The sequence below is a fragment of the Pinus tabuliformis genome, chromosome J, assembly GCF_031772625.1.
Source record: "Pinus tabuliformis cultivar Carrire ecotype Pingquan chromosome J, CPIR1, whole genome shotgun sequence".
Classification (NCBI taxonomy): domain Eukaryota; kingdom Viridiplantae; phylum Streptophyta; class Pinopsida; order Pinales; family Pinaceae; genus Pinus; species Pinus tabuliformis.
The window spans coordinates 1030627732-1030640337 of record NC_142295.1 but is presented as its reverse complement, the minus strand read 5'-3'; the positions used below and the strand labels follow the sequence as shown (position 1 = coordinate 1030640337).

General features: G+C 38.5%; 1 protein-coding gene across 1 annotated transcript; it reads left to right on the top strand.

The window, feature by feature from the left end:
- The first annotated feature begins 1584 nt into the window (after window positions 1–1584).
- On the top strand, window positions 1585–2652 carry LOC149230378 (uncharacterized). The gene has a single exon (XM_089381299.1). The coding sequence runs from the start codon at window positions 1585–1587 to the stop codon at window positions 2650–2652; it is 1068 nt and encodes a 355-aa protein (XP_089237425.1).
- Window positions 2653–12606: the final 9954 nt, after the last annotated feature.

Here is a 12606-nt window from a genome sequence, read left to right as displayed (position 1 = left end):
CAAAGAAGGGCCATATCGAAACTGCGAAGATGCATGATGCCCCAACCCCCCATTTTCTTTGGGAGGGAGTTTTGTGAGATGATATTTGCTCTTTTCCTTAATTCCTCCCCAGATGAAGCTTTCCATCAAACTGTTTAATTTTTTTATGACAGCAGAGGGTATATAATATAGGTGCGCCCAATAAACTGATAATTGAGAAAGTAAGGATTAGGAGTATCATCCTGCCCACCAAAAATAAACATTTATATTCCCATCCCGATATCATTTTATAAAATTTATTGATAATCCGTGACCAGTCGGATATGGAATATGCCGAGGGCTTTAGTTGGAAACCCAGATATTTCATACCTTCCTTGATAGAAATAGCCTGAATTCTGTATAGCTGAGAAATGTATTCTATATCATTCATATTCACTTTCCATAAAAGGGTGGCTTGGCTGCTGATTGAAAAGGATTACCGGGGTGGTTTTCTGGATCACATAGACTTAATCTGGGGCAATTTATCTGCCTCTCAAAGGCTGGACTACTGGGGCGTGCCATTTAGGTGTGCTCTATGTCATAAAATGGGTCATTTAAAGGAGAAATGTCCGCGGAAAAATCATGGTATGGTATGGAAGAAAATCCAAAAGGTAAATAAAATACTAATGTATCTGTGGTATCTCCCGCGGATGATATCAGAGATAACCGTCTTTTTAGCGAAGTTTCTCCCCCAGCTGAGTTTATCCCCTTTGCTCGATATCAGATATACCGTTCTTCTTCTAATCAGACAGGGGAACAAAATCAGCGTTCGTACCTCTCGCCCTGGGTCCACAAATCCTCTTTCACTCTGATTAGGAGATCTAATTCTACGGGGTATTTGCATGCGGTAAGTGATCCTGTTTTTTCTCTCCCGTCTCCTCCCCCTATTCCTCCCCCTGATTTCCCGATTGCTCCCCCTCCTTCTATGGCTAGAAATGACTTCCCTGCCCTAAAGGCAGTAAACTCCCACATTACCCTCTCTTCTTCCCCGTCGCCCATCATAGCTGAATGTTCCCCCACCATACCTGTTCACTCTCCTTCTTTCTCCCCTCAGAATCGCGCGGCCTCGAAAGGGAAAGCTCCCATGTCATACATTTCTCCCCCTTTCTCTCCTCTACCATCCCCCTCCAACTCCATCGGAAGCGATTTGGACATGCTGCTGCAAAAAAATGCTCTCCACTTACTCCCCCTAACCATCCACAAACCACAGAAATCTTCTTCTCCTTGTATTAGTCCAAATTCTGCTATTAACATCACTGTTCGCCGGAAATCTAATAGGGGCAGTCGGCACTTTAGAGGTCGCAAGGGATCTCGACACCTGGATTTCCAAGACTCTTCCCTTATTGATATTCCCATCTATCATTCCTCTGGTACTGGGCCTCTTAGAGCAGATTTGCTCGAAAATTGTATCAAATGATGAACATGCTTTCCATCAATATCAGGGGGCTCGAAGCAAGTCCCAAATTCAATGCTCTAAAATGTTTATTTTTCTCTTCTTCATACAGGTTGATCTTAATACAGGAAACTATGCATAACTATCATGATACTATCTCCTACTTCAGGCGAATGTTTCCTTTCTGGTATATAGCGGCTACAGAGGCGTCGGGTCTTTTCGGAGGTCTTGCTGTGATATGGGATTTGAGATGGGTCTCTGCAAAAAATTTCAGATGTCTTGGGGGAATTTTGATCTCTGCATATTTTAGAGGTTGTTCCGACAGGATCCATATTTTGAATTTCTATGCTCCTTACAAGGACAGAGCATCCTTTTGGGATCCATTCGTTGCCTCTAGTATCTTAGAGAGCGAAGTGCTCCTCATTGCCGGAGATCTCAATTGCACGATGGGACCAGATGAAGTGTGGGGAAAGGGGAAAAAAATTGACACTCTAGGGGAGAAAATCAAGGAAGCTATGATGTTTTTCAATTATGTAGACATTTCTCTGGATTCTATGTCTCCCACATGGGATAATGGACGCTTGGGCGAGGCCTATATAGCAAAAAGATTGGACAGATTTATTATGCACGAACAATTGATAGAGAAACATGGTATCCCAACCTCACACATTCTCCCGGTTTTTATCTCCAACCATAGGCCAGTCTCTCTTCAATGGATGTTCTCAAATGCTCGCAAAGGTTATCCGTTCAAATTCAATCGATATTGGCTTGAAGAAGAAACCTTTGTCAATATGGTTCGGGATTGCTGGACGGCTAATTTTCTCCCTGCGCAGGCCTCTCCATCGCAGCTCTTTATTATCAAGTTGAACAATCTTAAATCCAAGGTGAAAGAGTGGAAAATTCGGAAAAAACAAGAAAATTGCTTTGAGCTGAAAAAGATTGAAAAGGAACTTGCTATTTTAGCTGAGGGCATGAAGGCTCAAGCCTTTTCATGGAACACTTGGGCCCGGATTTGGGAACTCGAAAAGAAGAAACAAAATCTTTTGAAGATTGAAGAAATCTCTTGGAAACTTAAAAGCCGAATCACTTGGATGAAAGAGGGCGATAAGAACACGAAGTTCTTTCATCGATTTGCTAGTAAAAGAAGAGCTGATAATTCCATTTGGAAAATCAAAAACGAAGAGGGCATTCCCCTGTACTCCCAAGAAGAAATAACAAAAGAAGCTGTCAATTATTTTTAAAAGGCATACAAAAGAGAGGATAGCAGGGAGTTTAATGACATACTATGGGGTATTGACCCTTATTCTAATATGTTCAGCAATGAAGATAATGAAAGGCTCTTTGCTGAGATATCGGAGGAGGAAATACTTGCTGTCATGAAGTCTTTCAAAAAGGACAAATGCCCCAGGCCAGATGGCTGGTCCATTGACATTTTCATCCACTTCTTTGACTTAATGAAGAATGATATATTGGGTATGGTAGAAGAGATCAGAACGCAAAGGAAAATTCATCAATATATTTCTTCCACCTATATTGCGCTGATCCCAAAAAGAAAGGACTCCTCCACCTTTGCAGACTATAGACCGATTTCTTTGTGTAATGTCATTCATAAAATCACATCAAAGATTATTGCAGAGAGAATACGAGGAAAATTATCAGAACATATTTCAAAGGAACAACATGGATTTCTATGTGGAAGGAACATCCTTGAAGTTGTTGCCATAGCACAGGAAGCTATGCACTCTATTCAAACAAAAATATGGATGCTGCCATTCTCAAAATCGATTTAAAAGGAGCATACGATTGCCTAGATTGGAGCTTCCTCAGATGTTTGCTCATCAAAATCGGTCTAAATGACAGGTGTACAAAATGGATCATGTCTTGCGTGGAAGGAGTCAACTATGCAATCCTTATCAACGGGCAGCCCACCCCTTTTTTCCTGGCTGAAAGAGGTCTTCGGCAGGGGTGCTCATTATCCCCTATTTTATTTACCCTGGTTATGGATTCCCTGAGTCTACACATCAAGAAAGCGGTTATTGACGGAAATATTGGCCCCCTTGTCATTTCCAGAGGTAACTATCATACTCATAATCTCTTTGTGGATGATGTATTTTTGTTTGCTAGACTTTGCAGATTCACCTGGCATATTATGTATGAAATTATTCTATTATTTCAAAGAGCCACTAGTCTTTATGTCAATGAAAGCAAATCCTCTTTTCACTATGGTAAGGAAGAAAATGGAGAAATGGAATATATCTCTCAACTTTTCAATATTCGGGCGGTTTCCATTAAGGAGGGGTTTAAGAATTTGGGATATCATCTTAAGCCCACAGGATACAATGTTGGGTCCCTATAATACTAGTGATTACCCCATTACTATTGTAGTTATACCCCTTATTTATATTTTTGTGCCCCTATTACCCCCATATTGTTATTTCTGTGCCCCATAGAATCCCTCTATTGTTATTTTTGTGGCTTTATATTATTATTGTTAGGTCGGCTGGATTATATTGTGACTCCTTAGACTCCTATATATAGAAAGGAGGTTTTGTCATTTGTATCATCCAAGAATTGTTCATTTATGTAATGTAAAGGAGGTTGCCCCCTCGAAGAGGCTGAATTCTAAGGCGTTGATCTTTCTTTTCTATCTTTTCTTGAGCTGGTTTCATAACATTTGGTATCAGAGCTTTGGATTCTAGGGTTTCGCTGCTCCAAACAGGTCATCGTGGCATTTTCGCTATAACTTTTTTTCTGTGACGTTTCAGAAGTAAAAAAAAAAACCCATTTGAGAAGAAATCGCGCTGAACCTTGGGTCCAAATTTCAGAGCTTTTTGCGCGATATTTGTGGAGATATGATCTGAGGAAGTTGGTCTTTTTGCAGACTCCTGAATTACATTCAAAACAGGTGACCTGGGGAAAATCGTCATAACTTTCTCTCTAGGGATCGGATTGAAATTTCGTAAGAAGGTACAGAAAGAGGACGGACTGTAGTTTCTTGTATATCTGTTTCAGAACCAAAGGTCGAAAAGTGTACTCGTGGCACTTCGTACAAGTTCGCTCTACTGAAAGGTCTATAATCAGGTCACTTGGGAGATTTGCATAACTCTTTCTTGGAGAATCCAATTTGGATCAGACTTGTGGCATTGGAAAGAGGACACAGAGGGCTACTACAGGTCACAATTTCAGAACTAGATGATTGGAAAGTACAGAGATACATCAGAGGCAATATCAAGCTCCTACAAAGTGAAAAAAGGTGTGTAGATTTTTTTAAATTTTTGCTTAAGCTTGGTTTGAAAATTTATTTTGAAGGAATTCAAAGGGCATAGTAGAGCATTATTATCGGTAACTGATGCCCCGAGGAAAGAAAATGCAAACACCTAGTAAGGAACCTGAAAGCTCTAGCATGACTCATGAAGAAGAGGAAGAAATGCTACATGATATATCAAAATTACAAGAACAAGTGCAACAAATGTCCCTTGCACAAAAAGGAACAGAATCTAAGATGGATGGTTTAAAGAAAGATGTAGAAGCTAAGATGGATGGTTTAAAGAAAGGTGTAGAAGCTAAGATGGATGTTTAAAGAAAGGCGTAGAAGCTAAGATGGATGGCATGGAAGCTAAGGTGAATGGCATGGACGCCAAAATTGATGGCATGGATGATAAGATGGAAGAATTGAAGATAAATATGAATAAGTTTCTACAAGAAATGGTCACTAATGGTGAAAGGTACTAAAGGAAACTCATGATGAGAACAAAAGAAATGTTAATCATGATTCCATAGACTCTAATGTTGGATCGAAGACTCACCATGTTCCAAAAATCGATATGAGGAAGTTTGATGGCAAGGATCCCGCCACATGGATATTACAGATGGAGCAATTCTTCGATCTCAATAATGTGCAAAACACACAAAAGGTACGTATGGCAACTTTATATTTGGAACCAAATCAGTTTGTATGGTATCAATGGCTTTGTTCTCGTAAACAATTTATCACTTGGGCAATTTTTACGGAAGAATTGATAGCACATTATGAGGATACAAAAAGCAACACTTTTTTTAGCCAATTGATAAGTCTCAAACAAAAGGGTTCAATAATGGAGCACATTGAGGAGTTCCAAAAATTGAACATAAGGGTAAAAGATATTCCAGAGGAGCATAGGATTGATGTGTTCATAGGGTCTTTAAAGGATAATATCCAACATGATGTGCGCCTTTGGGAACCTGATTCATTAGAGAAGGCATTCAGGTTAGCAAGAAAAATGGAAAGCAAAATTATGGCAACTAGGAAGCATACCATTCACAACTATAAAGACGGAAGTGTTGTTGCCCATAGTCTTCCACAACCTACAAGGTTGACACCACAACAATTGGAAGAAAAAAGAGCAAAAGGGCTTTGTTACAATTGTGATAGCAAATACACAAAAGGTCATAAGTGTGCTGAGAAGAAATTATTCTACATAGATTGTGAAGAGGAAGAAGAAAAGGAGCAAGAAAGGTCAAAAGAAGAGGATATATTCCAGGAACAAAGCCTAGATGAAGAACAAATAAATCCGACCATATCTTGTAATGCATTGGCGGGAATTACCACTCCTCAAACCATCAAGATAGAAGGACAAATCAAGAAGAAAAAGGTAATAGTGTTGATTGATTCAGGAAGCACCCACAATTTTATTCATTGTAGGGTAGCAAAAGAATTGAATTGCTTCCTATATCCAGCACCAGAGTGTCAAGTGATGATTGCAAATGGAGGAACAATAAATTGTTCTGGAAAGTGCCATAATATCAAGCTATCCATGGGAGAATATGTATTGACTAGCCCAATGCTTTCCATTCCAATGGGAGGTGCTGATGTTGTACTAGGAGTCCAATGGCTACAATCCTTGGGTACAATAGCTTTTAATTTTCAAGAACTTTTCATGAAATTTTCTGTGGAAGGAAAGGAAGTTGAATTAAGGGGTATTGCAGGGAAACCAGGAAAGATAATCAGCTCTAATGGCATGACAAAGCTTCTAAAAAAGGAGCAAAGAGGTGTAATTGCACAATTATGTTCGCTAGATGTTTCCACATTGGAATCATCTATTTCTCCAGATCTCCAAAAAGTCCTGGACAATCATTCCAAGGTATTTGAGACTCCCAAAGGTCTCCCACCTATGCGTGATCATGATCATGCTATTCATCTGATTCCAGGAAGTGTTCCTCCAAACATCAGGCCGTACAGATATCCCTATGTCCAAAAAAGTGAAATTGAACGTATGGTTGCAGAAATGCTAGAGGCTGGTATAATTCAACCGAGTCAAAGTTCTTTCTCAGCTCCAGTAGTATTGGTGCACAAGAAGGATGGATCATGGCGCATGTGTCCAGATTATAGGGAGCTCAACAAGCTCACTATTAAAGATAAGTTCCCCATTCCTGTCATTGATGAATTACTGGATGAATTGCATGGATCAATTTACTTCACCAAGTTGGATCTTCGTTCGGGATATCATCAAATCAGAATGAAGATTGAAGACATTCCGAAAACAGCATTTAGAACTCATGAGGGTCATTATGAATTTTTGGTCATGCCTTTTGGCCTTACCAATGCACCTTCAACATTTCAAGGTTTGATGAATTCAATTTTCAAACCATTCCTTAGAAAATTTGTGTTAGTATTTTTTGATGATATACTAATCTACAGCAAGTCTTGGAAGGATCATGTTGAACATGTTGACAGGGTGCTACAACTATTGGAGGAGAAACAATTATATGCAAAAAGATCCAAATGTTTCTTTGGAGTCCAGGAGGTGGAATATTTGGGTCATATTGTATCTCATGAAGGAGTTAAGGTAGACCCTAGCAAAATTAAAGCCATTAAGGAATGGAAAATCCCCACATCCATAAAGCATCTGCGAGGATTTCTTGGGTTGACAGGGTATTATCGCAAGTTTGTTAAGAATTATGGGAGAATAGCAGCACCTCTAACAACATTATTGAAGAAAGATTCATTTTCATGGACTCCGGAAGCAACAAAGGCCTTTGAACATCTTAAAGAGGCAATGTGCCAAGCACCGGTCTTAGCTACACCGGACTTCACAAAAACCTTTATTGTGGAATGTGATGCTTCAGGAAATGGAATTGGTGTTGTTCTAATGCAAGATGAAAGACCCATTGCTTTTGAAAGTCGTCCAATCAAGGGAAAGTTTTTAAGCAAAGCTATTTATGAGAAGGAAATGTTGGCAATACTCCATGCACTTAAGAAATGGCGACCCTACCTAATGGGAAGACACTTCAAGGTAAAAACGGATCATGATAGCCTTAAATACTTTTTAGAACAAAGATTATCCTCTGAAGAGCAACAAAAGTGGGTCACAAAGATGTTGGGTTATGACTTTGAAATCATCTACAAAAAAGGGAAGCAAAATGTGGTGGCAGATGCACTCTCAAGAAAGGATGAGGATGTGGAAGCATTGTTGTGTGCCATTTCTATTATCCAACCAGATTGGATAAACGAAGCAAGGGAGGAATGGAAGAATGACGAAGAAGTGTGGGCACTTATTCGAAAGCTACAACAAGATTCCAGTACTTCTGATACATTTAGCTGGCAAAATGATTCGTTATGGTACAAAGATCGCTTATACCTCTGTAAGAATTCCCAGCTAAAACAAAAGATTCTTATGGAATTGCACACTTCTCCCTTAGGAGGGCACTCAGGATTTTTAAAAACTTACCACAGGGTTAAGAAGGAATTTTTTTGGGATGGCCTTAAATCAGATATTCAAAAGTTTGTGGCGGAATGTTTGGTTTGCCAACAAAATAAAGTTGAAACAATTAAGACACCGGGTCTATTACAACCTTTATCCATTCCAAGCCAACGTTGGGAGGAGGTTTCAATGGATTTTATCACAGGTTTACCCAAGTCTGAGGGAAAGAGTGTCATCATGGTGGTAGTTGACAGACTTACCAAGTATGCACACTTTTGTGCATTATCACATCCATTTAAAGCCAGTACAGTTTCTACTGCATTTATGGAAACAGTTCAAAAGCTACATGGAAACCCAAAGATTATTGTAAGTGACAGAGATCCCATTTTCACTGGAAATTTTTGGACAGAATTATTTTCTTGTCTTGGTACTCAGTTAGCTCATAGCTCATCTTATCATCCTCAATCTGATGGGCAAACTGAGATAGTAAACAAATGTTTGGAAGGATATCTTCGTTGCTTTGTATCTGATAAACAGACACAATGGGTCAAATGGTTGCCTCTGGCTGAATGGTGGTATAACACTTCCTTCCATACAGCAACAAAAATGACCCCATTTATGGCACTTTATGGGTATCAACCACCATCCATCACATCATATTTAAGAGAAAATTCTAAGGTTCAGGCAGTGGAACATCACATCGAACATCAACAACAAGTCCTCCAACTCTTAAAGGATAACCTCGTGTTGGCACAAAATAGAATGAAACAACAGGCAGATCAACATCGCAGTGAAAGAAGTTTTGATGTAGGTGATTGGGTATTCCTACGGCTACAACCATATAAGCAAATGTCCCTAAAGCAAGCTAAGAAGGATAATAAATTATCACCAAAGTATTATGGTCCGTACAAGGTGTTGCAAAAGATTGGTACTATGGCATACAAATTGGAGCTTCCTGCAGCTTCTCGATTGCACCCAGTTTTCCATGTTTCATGTTTAAAGAAGGTTATAGGCGACAAGCTCCCAGTTCAAACAATATTGCCAGAACTTGACGAGGAAGGAAAAATTATATTGGAACCGGAAGCAGTCACAGAAACAAGAACTCGACAGCTACGAAATCGATCAATTTCAGAGTATCTTATCAAGTGGAAGAACTTATCCGCTGAAGATTCCACATGGGAGGATGAGAATTTTATGCAGAAGTATCCAAACTACTCAAGCGTTGAGGACAACACTTTTTTGAAGGAGAGGGGCATGTTGGGTCCCTATAATACTAGTGATTACCCCATTACTATTGTAGTTATACCCCTTATTTATATTGTTGTGCCCCTATTACCCCCATATTGTTATTTCTGTGCCCCATAGAATCCCTCTATTGTTATTTTTGTGGCTTTATATTATTATTGTTAGGTCGGCTGGATTATATTGTGACTCCTTAGACTCCTATATATAGAAAGGAGGTTTTGTCATTTGTATCATCCAAGAATTGTTCATTTATGTAATGTAAAGGAGGTTGCCCCCTCGAAGAGGCTGAATTCTAAGGCGTTGATCTTTCTTTTCTATCTTTTCTTGAGCTGGTTTCATAACATACAATACTTTGGACTGGTCATGGATCATATACAGATTTTACAAGAGGATAAAAGGATGGGAGTGTAAATGCTTATCGCTTGCTGGCAGATCGATTTTATCTCAGGAGGTCTTGGCTCAAATCAGTGTATACTGGGCACATTTGTTTTACATACCATCGTCTATAATAAGTAAATTAAACAGCTTAATGGCTTCTTTCATCTGGGGTGGCAGTAAGGAAAGAAGAAAATATCACCTCTCAAGGCTGGATTCCATCTCTCTTCCCAAAAGACTTGGGGGCTAGGGCAACATGAATCTTCGCATATTTGGCAAAGCCCTCTTATGTAAATCTCTGTGGCGGGCGATTTTTGGGTTGAGCTTATGGAGTCATACTATCAAATTGAAATACCTTAGGAATGAATAAATAATCTACTGGTATAGAAATGGCCTCTCCTGGCCCTCCCAAGGCTCAGCGATCTGGAGGAGCTTCCAGAAAATTCTGCCATTCTTCCGCAAGAATATCATATGGAATTTACAAAATGGCAACAATATCCTTATTGGTCTGGATGCCATAAAGGGTGTAGATTCGGATCCAAAGATTGGCCCTCAGCTACTCACGTTTCTCCACCAAAAGGGTATTTTTTTTCTGGGCTCAGGTTATAAAAGGGTGGAAGAATGTCGTTCCCATGTGGAAAACGGATCGAGAACTAAACATTGAAGGTGTACTAGCTACCCAATGGAACAACATTATTTGGAATATGAAGTATGCGGGCATTTACAAAACTGAGGACAGAGATCGTATAGAATGGCAGGCTAAGAAAGGCTCACCCAACATCCTGGTTAGAGATATATATTTATCATTGTTAGAGCAGCAAAGGGATTCCTCTCGGAATATTTTTCCTTTCTCCCTACGGAAGGTCAGCTGTCCAATTAAAATCATCCTTTTTTCATGGCTCGTATATTATAACAAAAATATTGCCTTGAATAATTTACAGAAAAGGAGCTGGCAGGGACCATCGATTTAAATGATCTGCCTTGCCGACTCGGAGGATAACCTGCATATGTTTTTACTCTGCCCTCAAACTTAGCTCATATGGAGGAAATTGGCTTCTGTCTTTGGCTTTTCTGTTGTTTCGCATCCATCGATTAAAGAAGCCTTCGAATGGTGGGGCACTCTAAGACCTAACCTACGTCCCATTCCTATGATTAATATATGGTTCATATGGAAGTGGCGAAACAAAAAAATCTTCCAAAATAGCAGTGAGGTCTTTGGAAGCATCATGGACAAGATCATCCCTTATTAATTCTCCTTCCTTCAGATCCTGCCTCAGAAGAAAAACCATCAGGTGGCTTCCTCTGCCCTTCTGTCGCTCTCATTTCCTAGAGCATATTTTGACGGTGCGGCAAAGGATGGCATTTGCACCTGTGATGTTTTCGTAGTTATTTCAAAAGATCTAAATTTCTCCATTTTCTGGAATGGTGGTAAAGGGAATAATAACAAGGTAGAGGCCATGGCCCTGCATGGTATGCTCTCTTTCTGTACTTTTATGGATATTAGACCTATAAAATTATACAGGGACTCGAAAACTATCATAGATCATCTGAAGGGAATGCAAAAAACAACAAATGATTGCCTTTCAGGATGGCTGAATAGGATCACATATCTTTGGAACTCTGTCACTTTTCCTATTGCACATATAAAACGCAACCAAAATGATCAAGCGGATGCTATGTCAAAAAAATGGTTACATTCTCCTATTGGTAATTGGTATCTGGTCATCACAATGGATTCCTGCGCATATGAGATCCAGCCTTTCTATATGCCCGACAGATAATGCTTGCAGACTCTTGTTTTTGCTATATGGTCAATATTTTTGGATAATCCTATCTTTTACAACTCTTCTGAATAGTTGGATAGTCTAATATTTTTGTTTTGTATTTAAATGCTTCCAAATGAAGCTGGAACTCTCTCCTTATCCCCTCTAGAACGAGTACATAATCCGAGGAATATGATCCTCCAGTTATTGTACATATCAGTTCTGTATTATCATCTATATAATATAATCCATATGGTGCTTTTTCTTCTAAAAAAATAAAAAAATTAATGTGTAGTTTATTAATAGATAAAATAGTTCTTTAATATTTTTTTCTGGTCAATTTTGCTCAAAATCTAGTGGAAATTTTTTAAGAATCTCAAATTTAAGTTGTTTAATTTGCAAAATTGGTACTCTTGGGTATTAGGGCATTGAATCTTTTTATGCATTCAAAAGTGTATTTTTAACAATAATAAATCACAGTTTTGTTCCATATTACATTGACATTGAGAGATTTTCATCCAAAAAAACAATTTATATTGACCTAAATTAAATGGTTGATAACTATTTATAGCCATAAAAAATACCTATATATCACTGTAAAGATAATAATTTATAAAGTAAAAAAAAGAATGAAAATGAAATAACGTTGAGTCAATACAAGAGGGAAAGTTTTGAAAAATTTATAATGCCAATATAAAAGTAAAGTCATAAAATCAAAAACAGTGTCACAACCCTCAACAAAAAATAATCTCACATGATTAAATGTACACCATCCATAGATTTTTATTTTTTAAGAAGTAAAAAATCTGAAATCCCAAAATAAACCATACCTATCTGGTTTAGAACGCCCATTCTTTAAACAAATCGATCATTTCCTAAATTATTTCAAAGGATCTTCTTGGTATTTTAAATTCGATACAAACAAGAGAGAAGTCTCTTTATTTCGTTATTATTTATTAGGATATTCTTTACTTTTATAGATTTTTTATCTTCGACTTTCCCAAAAATTAACCCCCATGACACATAACTACTACTAAATCTCTCGGGTCTATGGCATGTCCTCTTCTCTGTAAACCTAATCACAACCAAGGGAATTTGAACCTTGGATCTCTCAATTTTCATAGATTTCATA